The 18,011-nt window shown below is 43.9% G+C and overlaps 2 protein-coding genes across 7 annotated transcripts in view; one reads left to right on the top strand and one right to left on the bottom strand.

Moving 5' to 3' along the window:
- Nucleotides 1-16,647, bottom strand: part of WDR4 (WD repeat domain 4) — a 62,186-nt gene extending 45,539 nt beyond the window's left edge. For 5 of the 6 annotated variants that reach the window (XM_029578600.1, XM_029578601.1, XM_029578602.1 and 2 more), the window contains exons 1-4: nucleotides 16,517-16,647; nucleotides 14,295-14,363; nucleotides 11,247-11,393; nucleotides 3,564-3,720 (exon numbers count right to left, since the gene is read on the bottom strand). In XM_029578600.1, coding sequence (XP_029434460.1) covers nucleotides 3,564-3,720; nucleotides 11,247-11,393; nucleotides 14,295-14,363; nucleotides 16,517-16,590 — 447 coding nt within the window. In that variant the 5' untranslated portion in view covers nucleotides 16,591-16,647. Of the gene's footprint in view, nucleotides 1-3,563; nucleotides 3,721-11,246; nucleotides 11,394-12,265; nucleotides 12,417-14,294; nucleotides 14,364-16,516 lie in introns of all 6 variants that reach the window. The other variant, XM_029578604.1, reaches the window with a different exon arrangement.
- The window catches only part of NDUFV3 (NADH:ubiquinone oxidoreductase subunit V3), a 55,088-nt gene continuing 53,714 nt past the window's right edge, over nucleotides 16,638-18,011 (top strand). The window contains exon 1 of the mRNA XM_029578599.1: nucleotides 16,638-16,773. Coding sequence (XP_029434459.1) covers nucleotides 16,729-16,773 — 45 coding nt within the window. The 5' untranslated portion in view covers nucleotides 16,638-16,728. The remainder of the gene's footprint in view (nucleotides 16,774-18,011) is intronic.

Here is an 18,011-nt window from a genome sequence, read left to right as displayed (position 1 = left end):
TTATTGGCAACAGGTCTTTTTTGTAAATAGAAGAGGGGACTCGCTTGAACAAAAACATGGTTCCTAGATGGGAACAGAGTTGGGTTGTACACCTCAAACAGGTGCTGAAGGACAGATTGGCCAAACCTGCTATCGCATTGCCACTCCTGTCCAAACAGTAATGTGATGTGAATGAACAGACATAACTCTACGTTGCAGCTTTGCAGATCTCTTCCATGGGGACTGCTCACAAGGGGCCCACCAATGCTGCCATGGCTTGGACAGAGCGAGCCTTGACCTGATCCGCAAGATGCAATCCCACTTGAGTATAACAGAAGGAGATGCAGTCTACTAGCCAATTGGATAGCGTCTGTTTGGCCATGGCAATCCTCGGCTAGCACTGAGCAAAAGAAACAAGAAGCTAGGTGACTGTGGGCTTCTGTCCACTCCAGATCGAAGGTTAAAGGTCTCTTGCAGTCCAAACTATGCAGGGTTTGTTCACCTTGGTGAGTATGAGACCTGCGAAAAAATGTTGGCAGGAATTTAGGGTGGAACACAAGACCACCCTATCATGGAAAAGCTTGGTGTAAGATGGATGTCACCAAGGCCTGAAGCTCATTGGCCCTGTTCTGAAGTTACCTCCACCAAAAATTCAACCTTCCAGGTCAGGTACTTCAGGTCACAGGAATACAGTGGCTCTAAAGAAGCTTTCATTAGCTGAGCTAAAACCATCTGAGGTCCCATGACAAGGCAGGTGGCCTTCAGGGAGGAGGCTTCAACTGAAGCAAACCCTGTATGAAACCGACAACTATAGGCTGTACCGAGATGGGCTTCCCTCCTACATCATGGTGATACGTGCCAATCACACTAAAATGAGCTCTAACCGAGGTGGTCTTGAGACCAATGTCTGAAAGATATAGAAGATATTCAAGCAGTTTTTGTGTTGAGCAGGAGACTGGGTCTAGGGCCCTTTGCTCACACCACACAGAAAACATCCTCCACTTCAGTCCATAGGACTTTCTGGTGGAAGGCTTTCTGGAAGTTATGAGGACATGAGACACATCCTCCGTGAGGTCAAAGATCAGCCTCTCAACATTCAAGCTGTGAGCAAGAGGGCCTGGAGATTGGAATGCCACAACCTGCCCTCATTCTGAGTGATGAGAACTGGGGAAGACCCCCAGTCTGATTGGTTTTCCATATGAATATCTCCCAAAGGAGCAGAAACCAAATCTATCTCAGCCAATGAGGGCCTATGAGAATCAAATTCCCTTTGATCTCCCAGATCTTCAACAAATTCTTTGCTACCAGGGGAACTAGAGGATGTGCATATAGAAAACCCTGACCCCAATGGAGGGTGAAAGCATCTGAGGATAGCTTGCCACTTCCCCTACTGGTGGGACAGAAGAGAGGGACCTTCCTGTTCTAAGGGGAGTGAACAGATCCACTTCCGGGGTCCCCCAGAGGTGGAAGATCTGATTCACTACCCCTTGGTCCAGGGACCATTCGTGGGGTCTGAAGAATTGACTCAGTCTGGCCGCCACCCCACTCTCCAGACCAGCCAGATACTTGGCCCTGAGTACCATTTTGTGAGAGAGGGCCTGTGACCAAATCAGGACTGCCTCTTGACACAGGAGTTAAGAGCCTGTACCTCCCTGCTTGTTGACAAAGTGCATTGCTTCTAGACTGTCTGGATCAACAATTTTGTTGGACAGCTGATCTCTGAAAGCCCATAGCATGTATCAGATTGCCCAGAGCTCCAGGAAGTTGATTTAAAGCAGACAATCCTAGGTGGACCAAAAGCCCTGGGAGCTGAGTCCATCTATATGTGCTCCCAAATCCAGGGTGGACATATCTGTTTGTCAGAACAATTTGCAAAAGGAGAAATCTGGAAGGAAACCCCCCACAAAAAATTGGAAATTTCTTGCCACCAGGACAGACAGATGCTGGACATCATCATCCATTGGTCCCTGAACCACAATATAAGCCCTAGGTAAAGACCTGGGCTTCCCTTTTTTTCTTCCGCCCATGTTGAGTACTGAGAGAAAGACAGGGAAGAGATGGGAAAATAAGTTTAAAAACGTCCTAGAACAAATAGAGGGCTTCATATTCAGAACCTATCAGTAGCAGCCTTAGGCAAGTCACTTTACCCTCCATTGCATCAGGCACAAACTGATGGGGATAGGGAAATACCTACAGAACCTGAACCGAGCCCCCTACCACTGTTTCACTTACCCACTCTAGCCCTTATGACCTGCCTTTGCACACCAGGCAGGCCGGTGTTTTCAACCTGAAAATGCCACACTCTGGGCAACCTGTACTGATGTGATGACCGTGACCAGGAATGAGTCCTCCTGTGTGGTAAAATATATCTTGTCTACATGATGGAGCTTCTCTCATATATGCTTTGATCAGGAACTAAACACGACTGTTCATTTGTATCGAGTGGACCATAAAATGGTGACATTCCTGGAGCACAACCGTCATACTGTGGGGACCACTCACCTATCCTCCAGGCTTTGCCTTGTGATTAGAGTGGAGGTAACAGTTCAGTACATTTTGTTTGTCAATTGTGTCTTATAGAGGCTGGAAACCCCATCCAAGGGACATGTTCCACAGTTTATGGGAGCGACCTCCCACATGATGAATATACCCCTTCCTCCATGTTCCTGCTTGCCAAGGCTTACATCGAAGCACAAGGCTGCACGGTGCTTGGTCTCCCTGTTGCAAGCGAAGGAAATGTTTCAAACATTTACTTTGCCACCTCTGAGGTAAGAGGTAATTGACAGCAGATTTATCTGTTTATAACACTTCAGGTTTATTTCCTTTAATACCACCACTACTCATTTTCTTTTGGATATGTTGTCCCTTTGTTTTCCCTGAACAAGCCTCATCAGAACTGGTTTACTTCTGGGAGAAAATGAAGGGCCTTGCTTGACTTCCTCGCATTTTGAGGACCTTTTTTCCTGGTTTAGGAGTTTTTGAACTTGAGAATATTAAAAAAAATAAAATAAAATAAATCTTTCTGCCACCGTGGAAATCACAATGAATGCGGCAATGAAAACTGTAGGAATAATGCAACAAGAAAACAAGTCTCTTAAAGAGGTAGTTCTAGATAATCGTATGGCTTTAGATATTTTACTTGCTGATGAAGGAGGGATCTGTCAATTTATTAACATTTCTTGCTGCTCCTATATTAATAATGATGGGAGCATTGGAAATCACATGCAGGCTATAGATTCTCTGCTATCACGTTTAACTCATTTTACTGATACTGAAAATCCCTCCTGGAAATTTTTGGGTATAGGGAGAATGTTTGGGTCAAAGATTATGAATAATGCTTATTACTGTGATTGTATTTCTTCTCATTTTGTGTATATAAGTTCAATGTAAAAGAAGCATCCATAAAAATAAGGACCTCAGCAGGGCAGCTTCTGCTCTCAGTGATCCCTCACTTACATAAAACACATACAGAGGGTGGGAAACGTGGCTCTTCTACCACGGAACGAGCAGGAAGCACATTTTGTTAGAAAGGTTTCACAGGAGGGTGAGAAGGAAGGATGGCATACAGAAAGGGAGCCACATACCACATCTAACAGCATGGAGAGGTGACCAAGCTCCAGCTGACCCTTCTTCTGCGGTTCTGCTATGGCGAAGGAGTACACGTCTCCAGACTTATCCGCAACAAAAATCCTGTCCTCCGAAAGGGTGATTGTGAGAGAGGAGCATCTTCTAACCACAGCCCTGAAATGTACAAATCAGAAGGGTTTACGTTTATCCACAGCCATTCCAGCGACCAGCACGCATGTACAGAGCGATCAAAATGTCCCTGTGTAACCGTGCGTTCATCAGTGCACTGCAGGTGCACAAGGACTTTTCAATCATCCTATTTATCTGCACATAACCCCCACTACACTCTCTGACTTGAGGAAACCACGGTGAAAGGCAAAGTACTATTTTTTTCTTTCAAACTTAGAATGATTATATCTTTTTGAAATATCTGTTTAATTTCCTTTATTACTTTATGGTGAATGTAAAGACCAAAGAGATAAAGCAATAACGTCACCTTTCATGAACTGACCGAGTTCTTTCTATACAGGAGGAAAGGAGATTACACAAGCATAGGACAAGTAGTGCTTATACAGTAACCTCCAAAAACTGCCTCTGCTAAACAGCCAGGGCTAGGCTGCAGCTAAGTGGGAGCATCCTTATGAAGAAGAACATTTTTTATAATTACTCAGAGTCAAACAAATGTATTCCCCTGAAGCCCAATACATTTCCATGGAGTTTACCAAAACACAGTGCCTGGAGTTCCAAAACACACTTCCTAGTAAGCTGAGATCTAGCAAGATCAGGGGAAACAGTAACTGACCAAACAAACAACTCAGATTTGTAAAGAAAAGCTTCAAAATTAGATTTCTGTTCATACCTAGTGCAAATGAAGCAATCAATGTCCTTCTAGTCATTCCTTCCTCTTCTGAGGTTTCCAAAATAGCCACATCCAAGTTATCCTCCAGAGTTAAAGCCTTGTAATTTTGGCTAACATTTCATAGGGAAAATAAAATTCACTTTAGCTAGTGGTGACAAATCTTCCATAAAAATGTTAATAACCTCAACATTTGACATGGTGGCAGCGCCCTTGACCTAGGAGAGGTAACCAATAGTGCATTTTTGTATCCAGAATTATTCTTCAATTTATTTCTCAGGGATACATTTTTAATGAGAGCAGAGTTCGAGTCCTGAAGCCATAGGATATCATCAGAACAAAATTTTAATTTAGCAAAGTGGTCTTCGAAAGTAAATCATACTCTTCAGATTTTAAGGCCGCATCCTTTGAAAGCTTTTACAGCTGAGAAACACATCCTGCCAAAGCATCCACCGCCTGAAGCAGAGTCTGGCCAAGATCCTCCAAAGAGGCCGGCTCTACAACCTGGTTTGGCATCTTCTCCGATCATCTGTGCTTAGGGAGGGTGCGGGGCAGAAGGCGGGGAGACTGGAACCAGCTTGGAGAGCCTGTCAATGACTCCCCTCCTTCTCTTGCCCACTACAACCTGCACTCCATTTCTAAACGCTGTCATCACTTGCCTCAGGGTAGGCGACGCTGCTCTGTGGCACCCACGGCGATCCCAGCAGCACGAAGCTTGGCAATGCACTCTCCAGCCACAGACATCTGCTGACTCAGAGTCCGGGGAAAAACCAGCTGCATCATGGAGGCAGGGAAAGCTCACCAGCAGTGGTGGGGTAGTGCGACCATCGGGGCTGAGGGAGACCTCATCGCTCAAAGACCCCACAGACTTCAACTCCTTCAGTGTCTCTTCAATAGCTCTCTGCCTCCACCCCATGACAAAATGTTGAGTAATGGAAATTACAAGCAAGTTTGGTGCAGGAGGGTTTGCCAAAGGATAGGAGAAAACCTTGGCCTGTCTCTTTTGTGCACTATTGTAAGAAATATTACAATTGCAGAGTGAAAAATAATTAGGCGAGAATCAGCAGAGCCTTCCCAACCACTCTGAAAAACCTTTTATTATTTTTCCCTATAACTATAAAAAGATTAAACAGAGAAAAACTAATCCTGACAGAATGAAAAGAGGTTTGTCTAGATTTAAAAAAAAAAGTGTTTCCATTCACAACACAGTTCTTATCAGCATAGGCCCGGAATGGAGACCGGATCTTATTAAATAAAGATAACTCATTCTTCCTTAAAAATGGAAAGATCCCCCTTCTGCAAACTACGCCAAATCTTTGCATACCAATCAGATAGGAAAGGAGGCCTAATACATTGCCACCATGATGCATCCATCAAATCCTGCAGCCAACAGTAAGTAAGTCACCAGATTCTTTATCCCAAACATAAGATTCATTTGAAAAGGTACAACCCGCAATAAAACTAAAGCATAGTTCAGCAAGCAGCAGCTTTTGCTCTGGAATATTTCATATTTGTTTCAGGACAACTTTCCAAAAACTCTACCTTACAGCAATCCCACCAACTATGTTTACATGTACCTTTTATTTCACAGTGAAGAAAACGAGAATCGGAAGATGGAAAAAGGACCACTGGGGAATTTATGGAGGAGCTGGGGATGGAGGATCAGGAACAGCAGGGCAGAGAAGAGAATCCATTCTCTCTATCCAACTTCTCCTTCTTACTTCAATGATCCTATATCCCTAGCCTTCAGCTCTCCTTTGCTTACCAGTGCTAACTGAGCGTGTTAAGTATGAAAGAGAGAGAGAGAGAGAGAGAGAGAGAGAGAGAGAGAGAGAGAGAGAGAGAGAGAGAGAGAGAGAGAGAGAGAGATCATTCCCAGCCGTGGTACTGCCGCTTTGCACAGGTTACTTCACCATCTCACCCTCCTCCACAGTTCCACTTCCTTTTCGTCTACAAATTAAGCCCCTGAGACCAAACACTTGCAGCTCATTCACCTGCAAGCAGGAATTCAAGCCTACGAGGAACACGCCTTTCCAGGTGAGAAACTTCAACTTACAGGCTCCAGAGGTTCAAAGGGAGGCTTCCTAAGTTGGGCTGAAACTACATTAAGGTCCCAAGGCACAGGAAGTTTCACTGACTGGAAGCCTGGAATGCCAGAGTCCTTTCATAAACTTGGAGACTGAAGGATAGCTCCAGACTGGCGAATACACTGAGAAGCAGCGAGGTGAACCTTCACTGAAGAGGTACCAAGACCTGAGGACAGGCGGAACAAACCTACTGGGCTTCAGGGAAAAAAAAATAAAATTGTCCAAAGAGTTGGACTAACACCAGGACACATCTCTTCCACTTGACACTGTAGGACTTTCTAGTTGAAGACTTACTGGCCAATACTAGAATATCTTCCAATGCTTTGGGAGGAGTAGAGAAGAAACTACTGTGTGCTCAACATCCATGCAGTGAGGACCAGGGAGGATAGATGCAGGTGGCCTTCAGTTCAGACCCATTTCAATCTGCCCAGACTCCCCCTTACTACAGAAAGTCTTCCTGGTAGTCTAGCGGCAGCCCGGGGTGCCTCCTAAAGGCAAAGGTCAGCCAGCATCATTTCGAGAAACAGCTTTGACTCAGCCCAGGACCTACAGGTTGCTTAGGGCTGCCACTAGACTACCAAGGAGACTTTTTGTAGGTAAGGGGGGAGTCTGGGGGGGGTGGGGGGTGTCCAGGCCACTAGACTACCAGGGAATAGGTTCATTGTAAGGGGGGCGGAAATCGAGGCTTGGGATATACTTTGCTGAAAAGGGGAGGGGTTTAAGTGGGGAGCAGGGTGCCATCACATGACACTATTATAATTTTCCATTTCAGCTGCCTTCACAGGCAGCAGAAGTTGGGCGGGGGTGTGTGTGTCTTCCTATACCCCAGAGGTGGGATTCTGACCATGACTGGGCGGAGGGGGACAGTTTCTGGGCCATATGGCTCTTTTTAGAAGCAGGCGGGAAGCATTGGAAGGAAGGTAAATGTCCTGATGCTCCTGTGGAAAGTTAGCTATAACTCCTGACTTGTAGCTAATTTCTCCAGCGGTGTTTTATTTATATAGGATTACCTATGCATTAGCTGCCTTGCATGGATTTGAACTTTGTATGCAAAGGGGCTAATTTCAATAGGGGGATGCTTTTGACCTAAATATTGCATCATATTTATTTATTTGATTTAGTTTCTGGCTTTTGAATATAGACCTCTACCTGGATAACTTTAATGCATTCCAGGCATCCAGGTGGTGGATGCCTGGAATGCCCTCCCGGAAGAGGAGGTGAAGACGCAAACAGTACTAGAATTCCAAAGGGCATGGGATAAACACTGAATTTCCCTAGAAGAAGATGGTAATGAAGAAATAGGGTAACCCCTATTAACTTTAGGTGTAATATTTTTACAAGAAGGATAACCTGCACAGAGCAACAGTTGCTACCCTTAACAGAAGGCATGGGGGGAACCTGCCATAAGCAATGCTGGGCAGACTGGATGGACCCTCATTAACTATGTTACTATGTCTACTTACAGAAGAAGTGTCAGCAAGATGATCAGGCACATCCTCACACAGACCATCGGTTTGCAACCAAGCCATCCTACATGCCCTGATGGCTGCTACCACAGTTCTGGCAGCGGTGTTGAAAGCCTCAGTCTGACCAAATCAGATGCATCTCACACTCTATGTCCTTCACTGCTTTCCTGATCTCCTCCTGCTCCTGGTCCAGTGATTCTGTCAAGGGCTTCAGTTTCTTGATGCACTCGTGCAGGTACTGCACCATAATTAACTGATATGTTGCAATTTGAGCACTTATCATAGAGCCCTGAAAGGAGTCCAGATGTTTTGGGTCTTTTCCAGGTGGCATTATTAGAAGTTTCTCACGTCTTCTTGGCTCCTGTGAATGGTCTCTATCACACTATGAAGTGGTGAGAGAGCTGAAAAATTCTAAATCCAGGGGTGGCCTGCACCCTATTCTTTAAGTCAAACTTCCGTGCTAGTAATGGGATTCAGTCACATCTTGGACTGGAAGTCTTCAAGCAGTTTGTGCATGGGAATCGCTTCTACATCTTCTGGGAGCTGTAGGAACCATAGAGGCCTGAAGACCTCAGATGCATTTTTTTTATGACATTGGTTCCAAAGGTATTTGCCAATTTGTCCAGAAATCTGGAACAGCACAAGTCCTCTGGAGGTGAGGAACGCTGCAGTAAGTCAGGTAAAGGAGCTGATAGAATCCCCATTGAGCCCTCCTCAAATTCTGACAAGGGCTGTGGGACAGGAAGGAACACTGATCCATGATCCCAATGAAGATGATGATAGAGGCAGAGACTGGAGGGCACATGCCTAGAAAGGAAGCTGACCTAGTTGAAGCTCCTTCCTCACCCTCTGACCTAAGGTGAGATCCCTCCATCATGGGGAGGTGGCTTACCAGATTACTGAAAGATAATAGCTATGGCCAAAACCTCCTACAGTGGATTATGGCACTGGCATGGAAGTTGGCAGAGGTCCACTCTGCAAGGACACTTCTACTTTGATTAGGAGAAGCTCCAAGGCCTCTCTCCTACCCTCAGGAGTAAAACATTCTTTACCAACTCAGTGAGCTGGCTGACAAACTGCTGTGCCCTCTGGGCTGGATTTAGAAAAGACATATCCTCTTCAGAAAACCAAATAGCTTTCCTCTTCAGTTTGTTGCAGAAAAACAGAATTACTTGGCTTCAAAGAAAAAGAAGCTGCTGCCCACAAGATGCCCTGCACCGGCTGGACTGGTTTCCGTTTCTGGACCTCTACTGTAGGTTTCTGAGCATATGGCCTATTTCGGTGCCTTAGCTACTCCCAGGGATAAAGATGGAGCCTGCACGGCAAATTAGAGAGGGTGCTCCACGCCAAAGCTACCAACAGTGCCCTAGATGGACTGGGTCAAGTAGAATAATGTCAGCACCATAGGTACTTTCTGTACCATGAAAGATGATGAAACTTGGCCAGGGCAAATCCCATTCTTTCTCAGGACCTATGACAGTCCCACAGTTGTGGGGCTATGCCATACACCAGCCTCACCTTCTTCGGTCGCAAAATGACCTGCCTCGGAGATAGGCCCCTCTTAATTCCTTCTTCCATATCCTCTGGTGCCAAGAGCTTCTGCACCTTACATGACCCTAAGGCAGATCCAGGATCCAGTACCACAGGGCAGGAAACCTTAGCAATGGAACTAAGACGAAGCCCAGCCTGGCACAGCAGAAACCTGAAGGTATTCTGCTCCAGGAAGAATGGCTTTAATGTCTGGACTCATGCCGGCACTTACTTTAAGCATCTGGGGTCCTGCATCTTCCAGGATTGTGACTGCTGCACCAGAGGGGACATGAAAGCACAGCTGTAGCAGTTAAGCCATATCATGTTCAGGTCCATGGCATTTATAGCAGACCTGATGAGAATCCATGATGAACATCAGATGCAGGTCTTGAAGACATTGATCATTGGTTTCTTCATAGTCCTTTCTCCCATCACAGCAAACCTTTTTTTTTTCTTTTGAGTAGCACTGAAAAGTGCTGTTAAAGGGATGCAGAAGCCACGCCAGTTTGCTTGTCTCCCTTCTACTTCTAATCTCTCTCTATCCTTTCTGAAATATGGGCTCCAGAACAGAGCACAGATGAGGCCTAACCAATGATTTGCACAGCCATTCTTCTGGTTATGCCTTGCTCTATGCATCCTGGCTTTAGCCTCTGCCGTGTCAGTTTTACTCTTGAAGTCAGACACTTATCACCGCCCCCCCCCCCCCAGTCAGTGTATATCAGGGCCTCATCCCCTGCTGTTTACCACTCCATTGGACTTCTGTACCCCAAATGCATGACCCTGCACTTTTTGCAATTCATTTTATTTTAGATTTATCTACTCCCTCAGATGGGGTCCACTCGGATATAAATCCACATGAAATTTTTCCTTCTAATCCTTCCGCAATATCTCTCAAAGTTATCGAACCAGCCCCAGTTCTAGTCTCTGAGGAACTCTACTAAAATCGCTGCTCTTTCCTCAGAATGAATTCCATTGTCTACCCCCTTATATTTATCACTCAAGCAGAAAAGTGTAAACAAGACTTATGCAAACAGCTCAGGAGGGAGCCAGGAAGAACATGTCCATTCTCTACTACAGCAGCATGTGGTTCTCAACGGATATTTTAAGGGAATGAAATATTTCTGTGAGGAGGAAATCCTGGGCCTGCTTGGTGACCACGAAGTGTCTCTAAAAAGCCACGCATGTGGGAGAGTACAGTTGATGATCTCATGGCAGCCAGAGATACTTTTGTACTGCAGCTCCTTGGTAATCACTTCTAAATAGAAAATGAAAAACGTTTGTTCAGTGCTGGGTGATCTAAAAGTGCCTGAGCACCTGTGCAAATCTCCACCATAGAAAGCAGACTCTCTCTTAGTGGAAATGATTTACATAACTTAACATGTGGCCATACCTTCAGTGACCTATTCTACTTATCCCCTTCCTTTTATAATTGAAACAAATTGTCACAATGATGATTCTTACTATTTGTAATTTCATTATTTTATTTACAATTTTTAAATTCCACCCTTTGCAAATAATTTGTACAAGACAGATTCCAATATTAACAAAGAGCATCAAGATCAAAATACAACACAAGATAAATACCTCAATGATAGGCTCATACTACCTATCTATCCTACCAACCCTAGACATGCTTCAAGAAAAATATAAATATTACGATGTTAGTAATAAGTAGGTACACAGGGTCTTCTCAATCAATCTATATGAATTTTTTTTATAATTTTGAAAAATAAAGAGAGATTATGCATTGGCATGCCTCACCTGATACTTATACATTTCCATGACGGCTTAGTGCAGAATAGGATCAAACGTTTATTATCATCCGTCAAAGCGAAATAATTCCCCGAGGCCGAAAAGGCTGCAGCAAGGATTCTGTCACTCCCCTGACCTTCACACACATCATCCTCACTAGGAAAAAACAGATTTTTATTAAAAACTTTATGGGAAAACAAACCAGAGGGGATTCACTCTAGAATTACCGTACTTGCATATCTATGTAGGCAGAGGTCTGTACTCCAGCTTCAGGTTAGTCCTGTGTTCTCTCTTTTGCTGCTTGTGGATCAATCAGAGAAACCTCTTGTCTTTCATTCCCTAATCTCCTGTTCTAGGGTAAGCTGAGCTATCACTGCTCACTATTCTCTTAAATGCTCTGCTTATAAATAGTCACCGTGTGAAGGGGAAATTCTAAGCACTGTGCAAGAAGGCTACGTGCTGGGCAATAGCAGTTTGACAAGAGTGGCTTCCTTGTGCAATCCTGCTGTCGCAGCCAGCTCGAGCTTCCAGTAACAATACTATCATGCCCCTAAGGGATTAGTAATCACGAGCCTCTTCGCAAACACACCTGTTTAAATATAGAGAGCAGCCTGGGCAAAGTCAGAAGCAGGTCCTGCAACGTGGACGCACGTTGGGAATTCCCGCAAGTACCCACTCCTGATGGCAGCCCCGGCTTCTCGGCTTGAGGAAATCGGACGGTAAGGTCTTGAAACAAGTACTGCTGGTGAAGCAACTAGTCTATTACATTGCTTTGTGATATGATGATTGTGTGTGTATGTCAATTCAATCCTTTATAAATAAATTCTTGTTTTATACATCCTGACTGCATTCTTTTTGGGACCTCGTAGATAAGTGGTTCCAGACAAGGAGTATTCTATATTCCTTACACAGTGGCATCATCATGACATTACAGCAGAGGGACTGATGTAGTAAGATGTGCTGACCCTTTTTCCTTTTCCCCTGCTAAATTGCCTTACAGAGAAATTTGATGCTTTCGCTGTTCTCACCTTTTATTGCCATTCATAGATCCTCTGTACTCTTCAGATCTTTAATTCCTGGTAAAGATTCCTCTGCATGAAGGGTGGGGAACCTCTGGTTCTTGAAGTCAGCACTCTGATCAGGTTTTCAGGATTTCTCTAACAACTATGCATGAGAGATCTGCAGGAGCACAGCATCAGTTGTATTAAAATCAATTTCATGCATATTTGAGATATTCTGAATACCTGACCGCAGATGCAGCCCTCAAGGACAGGCGGTATCTCTCCTCCTGCACTACATGACCAGTTTTCACACTGAAGTCAGCCCTCCGGAAATCCAGGACCCTGTCCCACTATTTGGTTCAATTTGGAGTCTAAATATTGAACCAAACTATACAGTCACCAGACCCTAAATTTTCTGCTACCATGACATGAGCAAATCCAGAATAAGTTCCCTATGCATGGGTTCTTCAACTTATTGTCTGACAAATGCCTCTTGAGGGACGATCAGGACTTCTTCACTCTTTGCTGATGCCACAGCAGATAGGCTCCAATTCACATCTGGTAGACTCAAATAGCTGCTCCTGATATTTATGCGCCAGCCTTACAACAACATCTCTCCTGTTGGAATCTCTCTCTTTCGTGTACCAGAGATTAGTATATTACTCCCATGCAGATCAAAATCTTGCTACGTTTTTGCAGGACAACCCATATTAATCTTGCTTCTCCATTCTTTCCCCGTATTTCAGTGGCTATCATTGTGTCCTCTTCCTTCCTTTTCTCTGTTCTGAAGATAGTTAAACCCTAATCCCGATTTCCATAACACCAAGACTCAATGAGTGCAACCACATCAAAGTTTGTTTTTGCCGTGGTGGCCTTCAAATAAGTGATTCTGTGAACAAGATTTTGAGCAACAGCACACATGACTCTCCAAGAAGATCTACTGCCACCCTCCCTCCTGATTTCTTTTTGCTCCCTCTCTTTTCCATTATCTCATATTTAATGCGTAATTGCTTACAATTATGTTGTACTATGCTTGTCATGGATTTTATGAATGTATTATTATACTATGGAATATGTTAATAGTAAGTAACTCTCCTTAATACCTGATTTTCGTCTCCCAGGTATTTTTGCACAGTTGATTTAAGAACATAAAAAATTGCCAACCTGGGTCAGACCAAGGGTCCATCAAGCCCAGCATCCTGTTTCCAACAGAGGCCAAAACCAGGCCACAAGAACCTGGCAATTACCCAAACACCAAGAAGATCCCATGCTACTGATGCAATTAATAGCAGTGGCTATTCCCTAAGTAAACTTGATTAATAGCAGGTAATGGACTTCTCCAAGAACTTATCCAAACCTTTTTTGAACCCAGCTACACTAACTGCACTAACCACATCCTCTGGCAACAAATTCCAGAGCTTTATTGTGCGTTGAGTGAAAAGATTTGGAGCTTTTGTCTTTTCAGCAATCTAAACAATCCAACGTACGTTTATAGGAGAGTTCTCCCTGAGCCTGCAGCGAGATGGACTCTCTCCTATTGGCTGGCCTTTGGCCAAAAAGTACAGTACTACCTGACATTTGATTCTTGAACCCAAATTAGCTCATGCTTAAATCTTGCAATTTCCTTCTTTATCCCAGAAAACTGAACACAGATTGGGCAGCAGCAAAGCTTCCAAAATATTTCTGTGAATTCTGCAGCATCACTGACAATGCAACAAATACTTCTTCCCATTCTCCAATATCCAGCATGCCAGTAAACCCAAATATTCCAATTGTGACAGCTGGTTACTAATCTTCCTAAGCTGTGTGCGACTGTCCAGTTTTCTTCTACAGAGGGTAAGCCCACTTCTGCATCAGTTTCCCATTCACTCTTTCCCTGCCATCTCCTCAATTTCCTCTCTATTAATTCACTCTGCCCAGGTGCATCCCTCCTCCAATCCCTAAATGTGACACCTTGGATCAGCCCATAGATGTCCCATCTAATCCTCAACATTTCCATCAAATCATAGCACAAGTCTTAGGGTAAAATAGTAACCAGTTTGCAGGATAATCTTACCTTTTATTGTCCAAGGGCTTCCTCTCAGCAGTGCTGCAGTCATAGAAGAAAGGCCTGCTACTACTTCCCCTGCAATCAAAATACAACTATCAGCAAGAGAGAACATTCCAGGGAACTGCTGAGGCAGCAGGACACTATTACACAGCCCCTGATCCTTAACTGTCGGGTCATTGTTCTGTCAGTGTAAATAAAGTGAGTTTTCTGCTGTATTAGCAGGGCCCAAATTCAATATTGGGGACTTGAATTGTGAGCTTGATATGCAACACAGGGGTTTACAAAATAAAAATGTTACACTAAACAGCCTGCCCGGAGTACAGGGCACACCCTCTCCCCTCCCTCACAACACTGATAGTACCAGAACTACCTCCACCTCATCACACTGCAATGGTAACGCAGCCCCTTCTCCCCAAAATGGTGGTAGTCTTTATCTCATACATTCTTGCATTTTGATACCATTTTTGCCATATCACCTCCACCGAAAGTTCAATGCATCTATCACTCTGAGAAGAAATATTGCAATATTACTTCCAAGTCTATCTCCTTGGAATCACATATTAGGAAACATAAGAAAACATTTATTTAATAAGGAGGCAGATGGGTCAAGTATACTTGATTCAGAGAACAGTAGTAGGAACAAGGCTAGGAAGCAGTAATTGTGCAAACAACCCACTCTTCACTCCCTCAAGACCAGAGGCAAGGGGAGAGGTGATAAAGAGAAAACAGAACAGAAAAAAAAGGAAGCAGTACCTAGCAACACTGAAGGCCAAAAGGTAACTAGATGGAAACTAACAGGCTACAACTCCCAGAAACCAATTCAACAGTGCTGGAAGGTTGGTGGTAGCCAGGTATCATTCAGCAAGACAATGGGGCCATAGGTAGTTGGATGTTAAGGCAATAGCTTCACTAGTTTTGATTGTAGTTGTGATTATAAAGCTTGGTACTAAGACATGGGTTGGGAGGACCCAAGTGTTAGATTAAGTATGGGAACTTGTTTGCTCATTTCCTCTGTATGGAAGATAACCAAAGAGGAAGACAACAAAGATTGACTTAGAAAACAATATCCTACAAGCAGTCAAGCATCTACAGTTGGTAGTGGTGATGTATCCTTAGTGTAAGCCAGAAAAAAAAAAAAAAAAAAGACACACTGGATGGACCAATTGGTCATCTGCTCGCATCTACTTTGACATCATATATACATCATATACTACAATCTTTAGCTAAATCTTTAATAAGTGATTGATATTTGTTTAACATGACATGACTTCCCCCTGGTAAAAAACATGTACCTTCGATATATCATAACTTGCAGGATTAAAAGCATACTACTACTCTTTCCTTCAGCAGAGACACCATTCATTTATGCCTCACTGAGATCAGATGAACTGGCCTGTACTTACCACTCTCTTCCTTTTTCCCCCCACTATCGTGAGATGGGATAACATCTATCTAAAGTCATCTTGAATTGGTATTTCTGCTTTTGTCTTGTTACCCACCATACATCCCTTCTTTTTGCCATGTTTTACGATCCCACACTGACAGCCACCTCTCCTGCATGCCCAATGCCAAGGAGGCATAGGGACGCAAAATTTTCCCTAGTGCCTCCTTTTAGTGCAACCCCTCATTTAAATATTGCATCAGGAGAGGTAACTGGGCATGCATTAGGGAAACGATGACAACATTGAGCGCCCGTTTTCTATGCACAAATATTGCATCAGCCCCAAAGCATTTAAGGATAAATCTTCACTCAATTTTTCCACCAGTAAACAGGTGTTTTACATATAGAAAAACAACTCCTGAATATTACACCTGCCCTCCCCTATTCAGGAAAAAGCGGATTTCCTCACAGGGAAAAGAAACGGTGCCGGGGGGCAGGATTACGGGAGGCCACCTTAAATAAAGGGCAGTTTCATTTTGAAATCCCCGCCTAGGTTGCACTTTCTCTCTAGAGTGTTTCCATTTGAAAATCGGCTCGCAGAAGGCTGCGGTGCAAGCTTCGCGCAGAGACTGAAAATACCCCCCCTGGAGATTCTGTATAGGGAGCAAAGTGTTGCGTGGCTTTTCAAGGCTATTAAGCAAAAGTCCTATAAACACCTCCTCCAGAGCGTTGATGGGGGGCGTGCAACCCTCTCCCTGACCAGCAAACATACACAGAACGGGAAAAAAAAAAACCTGGCACTTCTCCGCTGGGCCGCCCAGGACGCTTGACTCTTTTCTTTACTTACCGCAGCGGTACAACGGTGAGCACAGAGCCGGCACTAAGTGCCACCACATCCCCGCACACAGCCAACACCGCCATGCTGCATTCCGCTTCCGGCGCCCACCAATGGCGTCACCCTGCGCCGGCGCGGATAGCTGAAAGACTTCCTATCACGTGCAGGAGGTGTGGCTGCATTCCTTCCTCTCGTTGCTGTCAGGGTCACTTGCTCTGCTGGAGATGGCCGTTTGGCTTTTGAAGATGGGCCGGATTGGGCTCGGCAAGGTACGAAAGAGTGGAGTGATCGGCTCGGTATTTTGAGCAATGTGATAGTGCTCCCGCTAACGTTCATAGGCCCAGTATTTCCTTTCCTGGTGCAGCTCAGAAGTAGATTCTGGGGCAAAGGTTAGAAACTTTTGTGGCATATAGCTCTATTCTTAATTAGGGTTGCCTAGGTCAACCTGAATAGGCTGATCCACGCTGAGCTTTTTCTGATTACTTTATAACCCCCCCCCCTTTTTTTTTTTTAGTTAAAATCAAAGCGTTTTACAAATTTAAAATACATAAAAAAAATATATAAAACAAATTACATATGTTAAATCGAAAAAAAAAATTGCATATAGTTAAATAATACAATATTGCCTGCACAGTGTTCTCCGTCTGATTTCCTCAAGAAAAGCAGAGCAACAATTTCATACATTAGGCATGACAAAACCACACCAGGTTTACCTTTGTAAGGTGGCCACCTTCCATTTAATGTACATGAAACATCTGTTTTTATTAAATATTCGGTTTTAAATATTTTATTTCACTAAATACAAGTTTATTATTCTCTGCATTTTTTCCATTTTTCTTTTTCTGTCTCGTTTATGTTTTTCATACTTTCTTATATTTCTTTTTCTATCTTACTCACACCAGTGGTGTTGCTACAGGGGAGAGGAGTGTGGTACATAAAGTGATCAACTTGGAATACCTGAAAAGGAGGATACTTGCCTCAAAAGGAAGAAAAAATGCAGGCATACATTTGAATATGCAAAAATGTTTACATAGATGCAACATTAGAAATTAGTACTATAATTTAAATAGAAATACAAGTCACCATATTGTAGACTCTAACCAAGTAATGCAGATTACAGTATATTTAGAATTCAGGTATGATTATTCATTCCTAGAAGAGTTTACTATCTATGCCTTATCTTTTGTTCCAGCTCCCTACCCCCATAACATTCTTACTGTCTATGGAAGTATTCTGCCCCTTCTCCTTGTTCCCTTCACTCCATTTTTTACTCCCCCTTACCCAGTATCACCCATCCCTTTCCCATCTGAGACCAGCACTAGAAACCTGCATATCTATCTCTGGCTAGCAGCAAGTACAAGTCCCCTCTCTCCAGCAACAGGTCCAACACTCCCACCCAGCTCTCTGTCCTCCCTGCCCAGCCGCAGATCTCCCTCGCCTTTGCCTTACTCCCTTATCCAGAACAAGGTTTCTCTCTCTTACAAACACTCGCTTTCTCTGTGACACC

Source organism: Rhinatrema bivittatum, chromosome 15 (genome assembly GCF_901001135.1).
Source record: "Rhinatrema bivittatum chromosome 15, aRhiBiv1.1, whole genome shotgun sequence".
NCBI classification, from domain to species: domain Eukaryota; kingdom Metazoa; phylum Chordata; class Amphibia; order Gymnophiona; family Rhinatrematidae; genus Rhinatrema; species Rhinatrema bivittatum.
The sequence above is the reverse complement of the archived record's forward strand: the minus strand, read 5'-3'. Positions and strand labels throughout refer to the sequence as shown.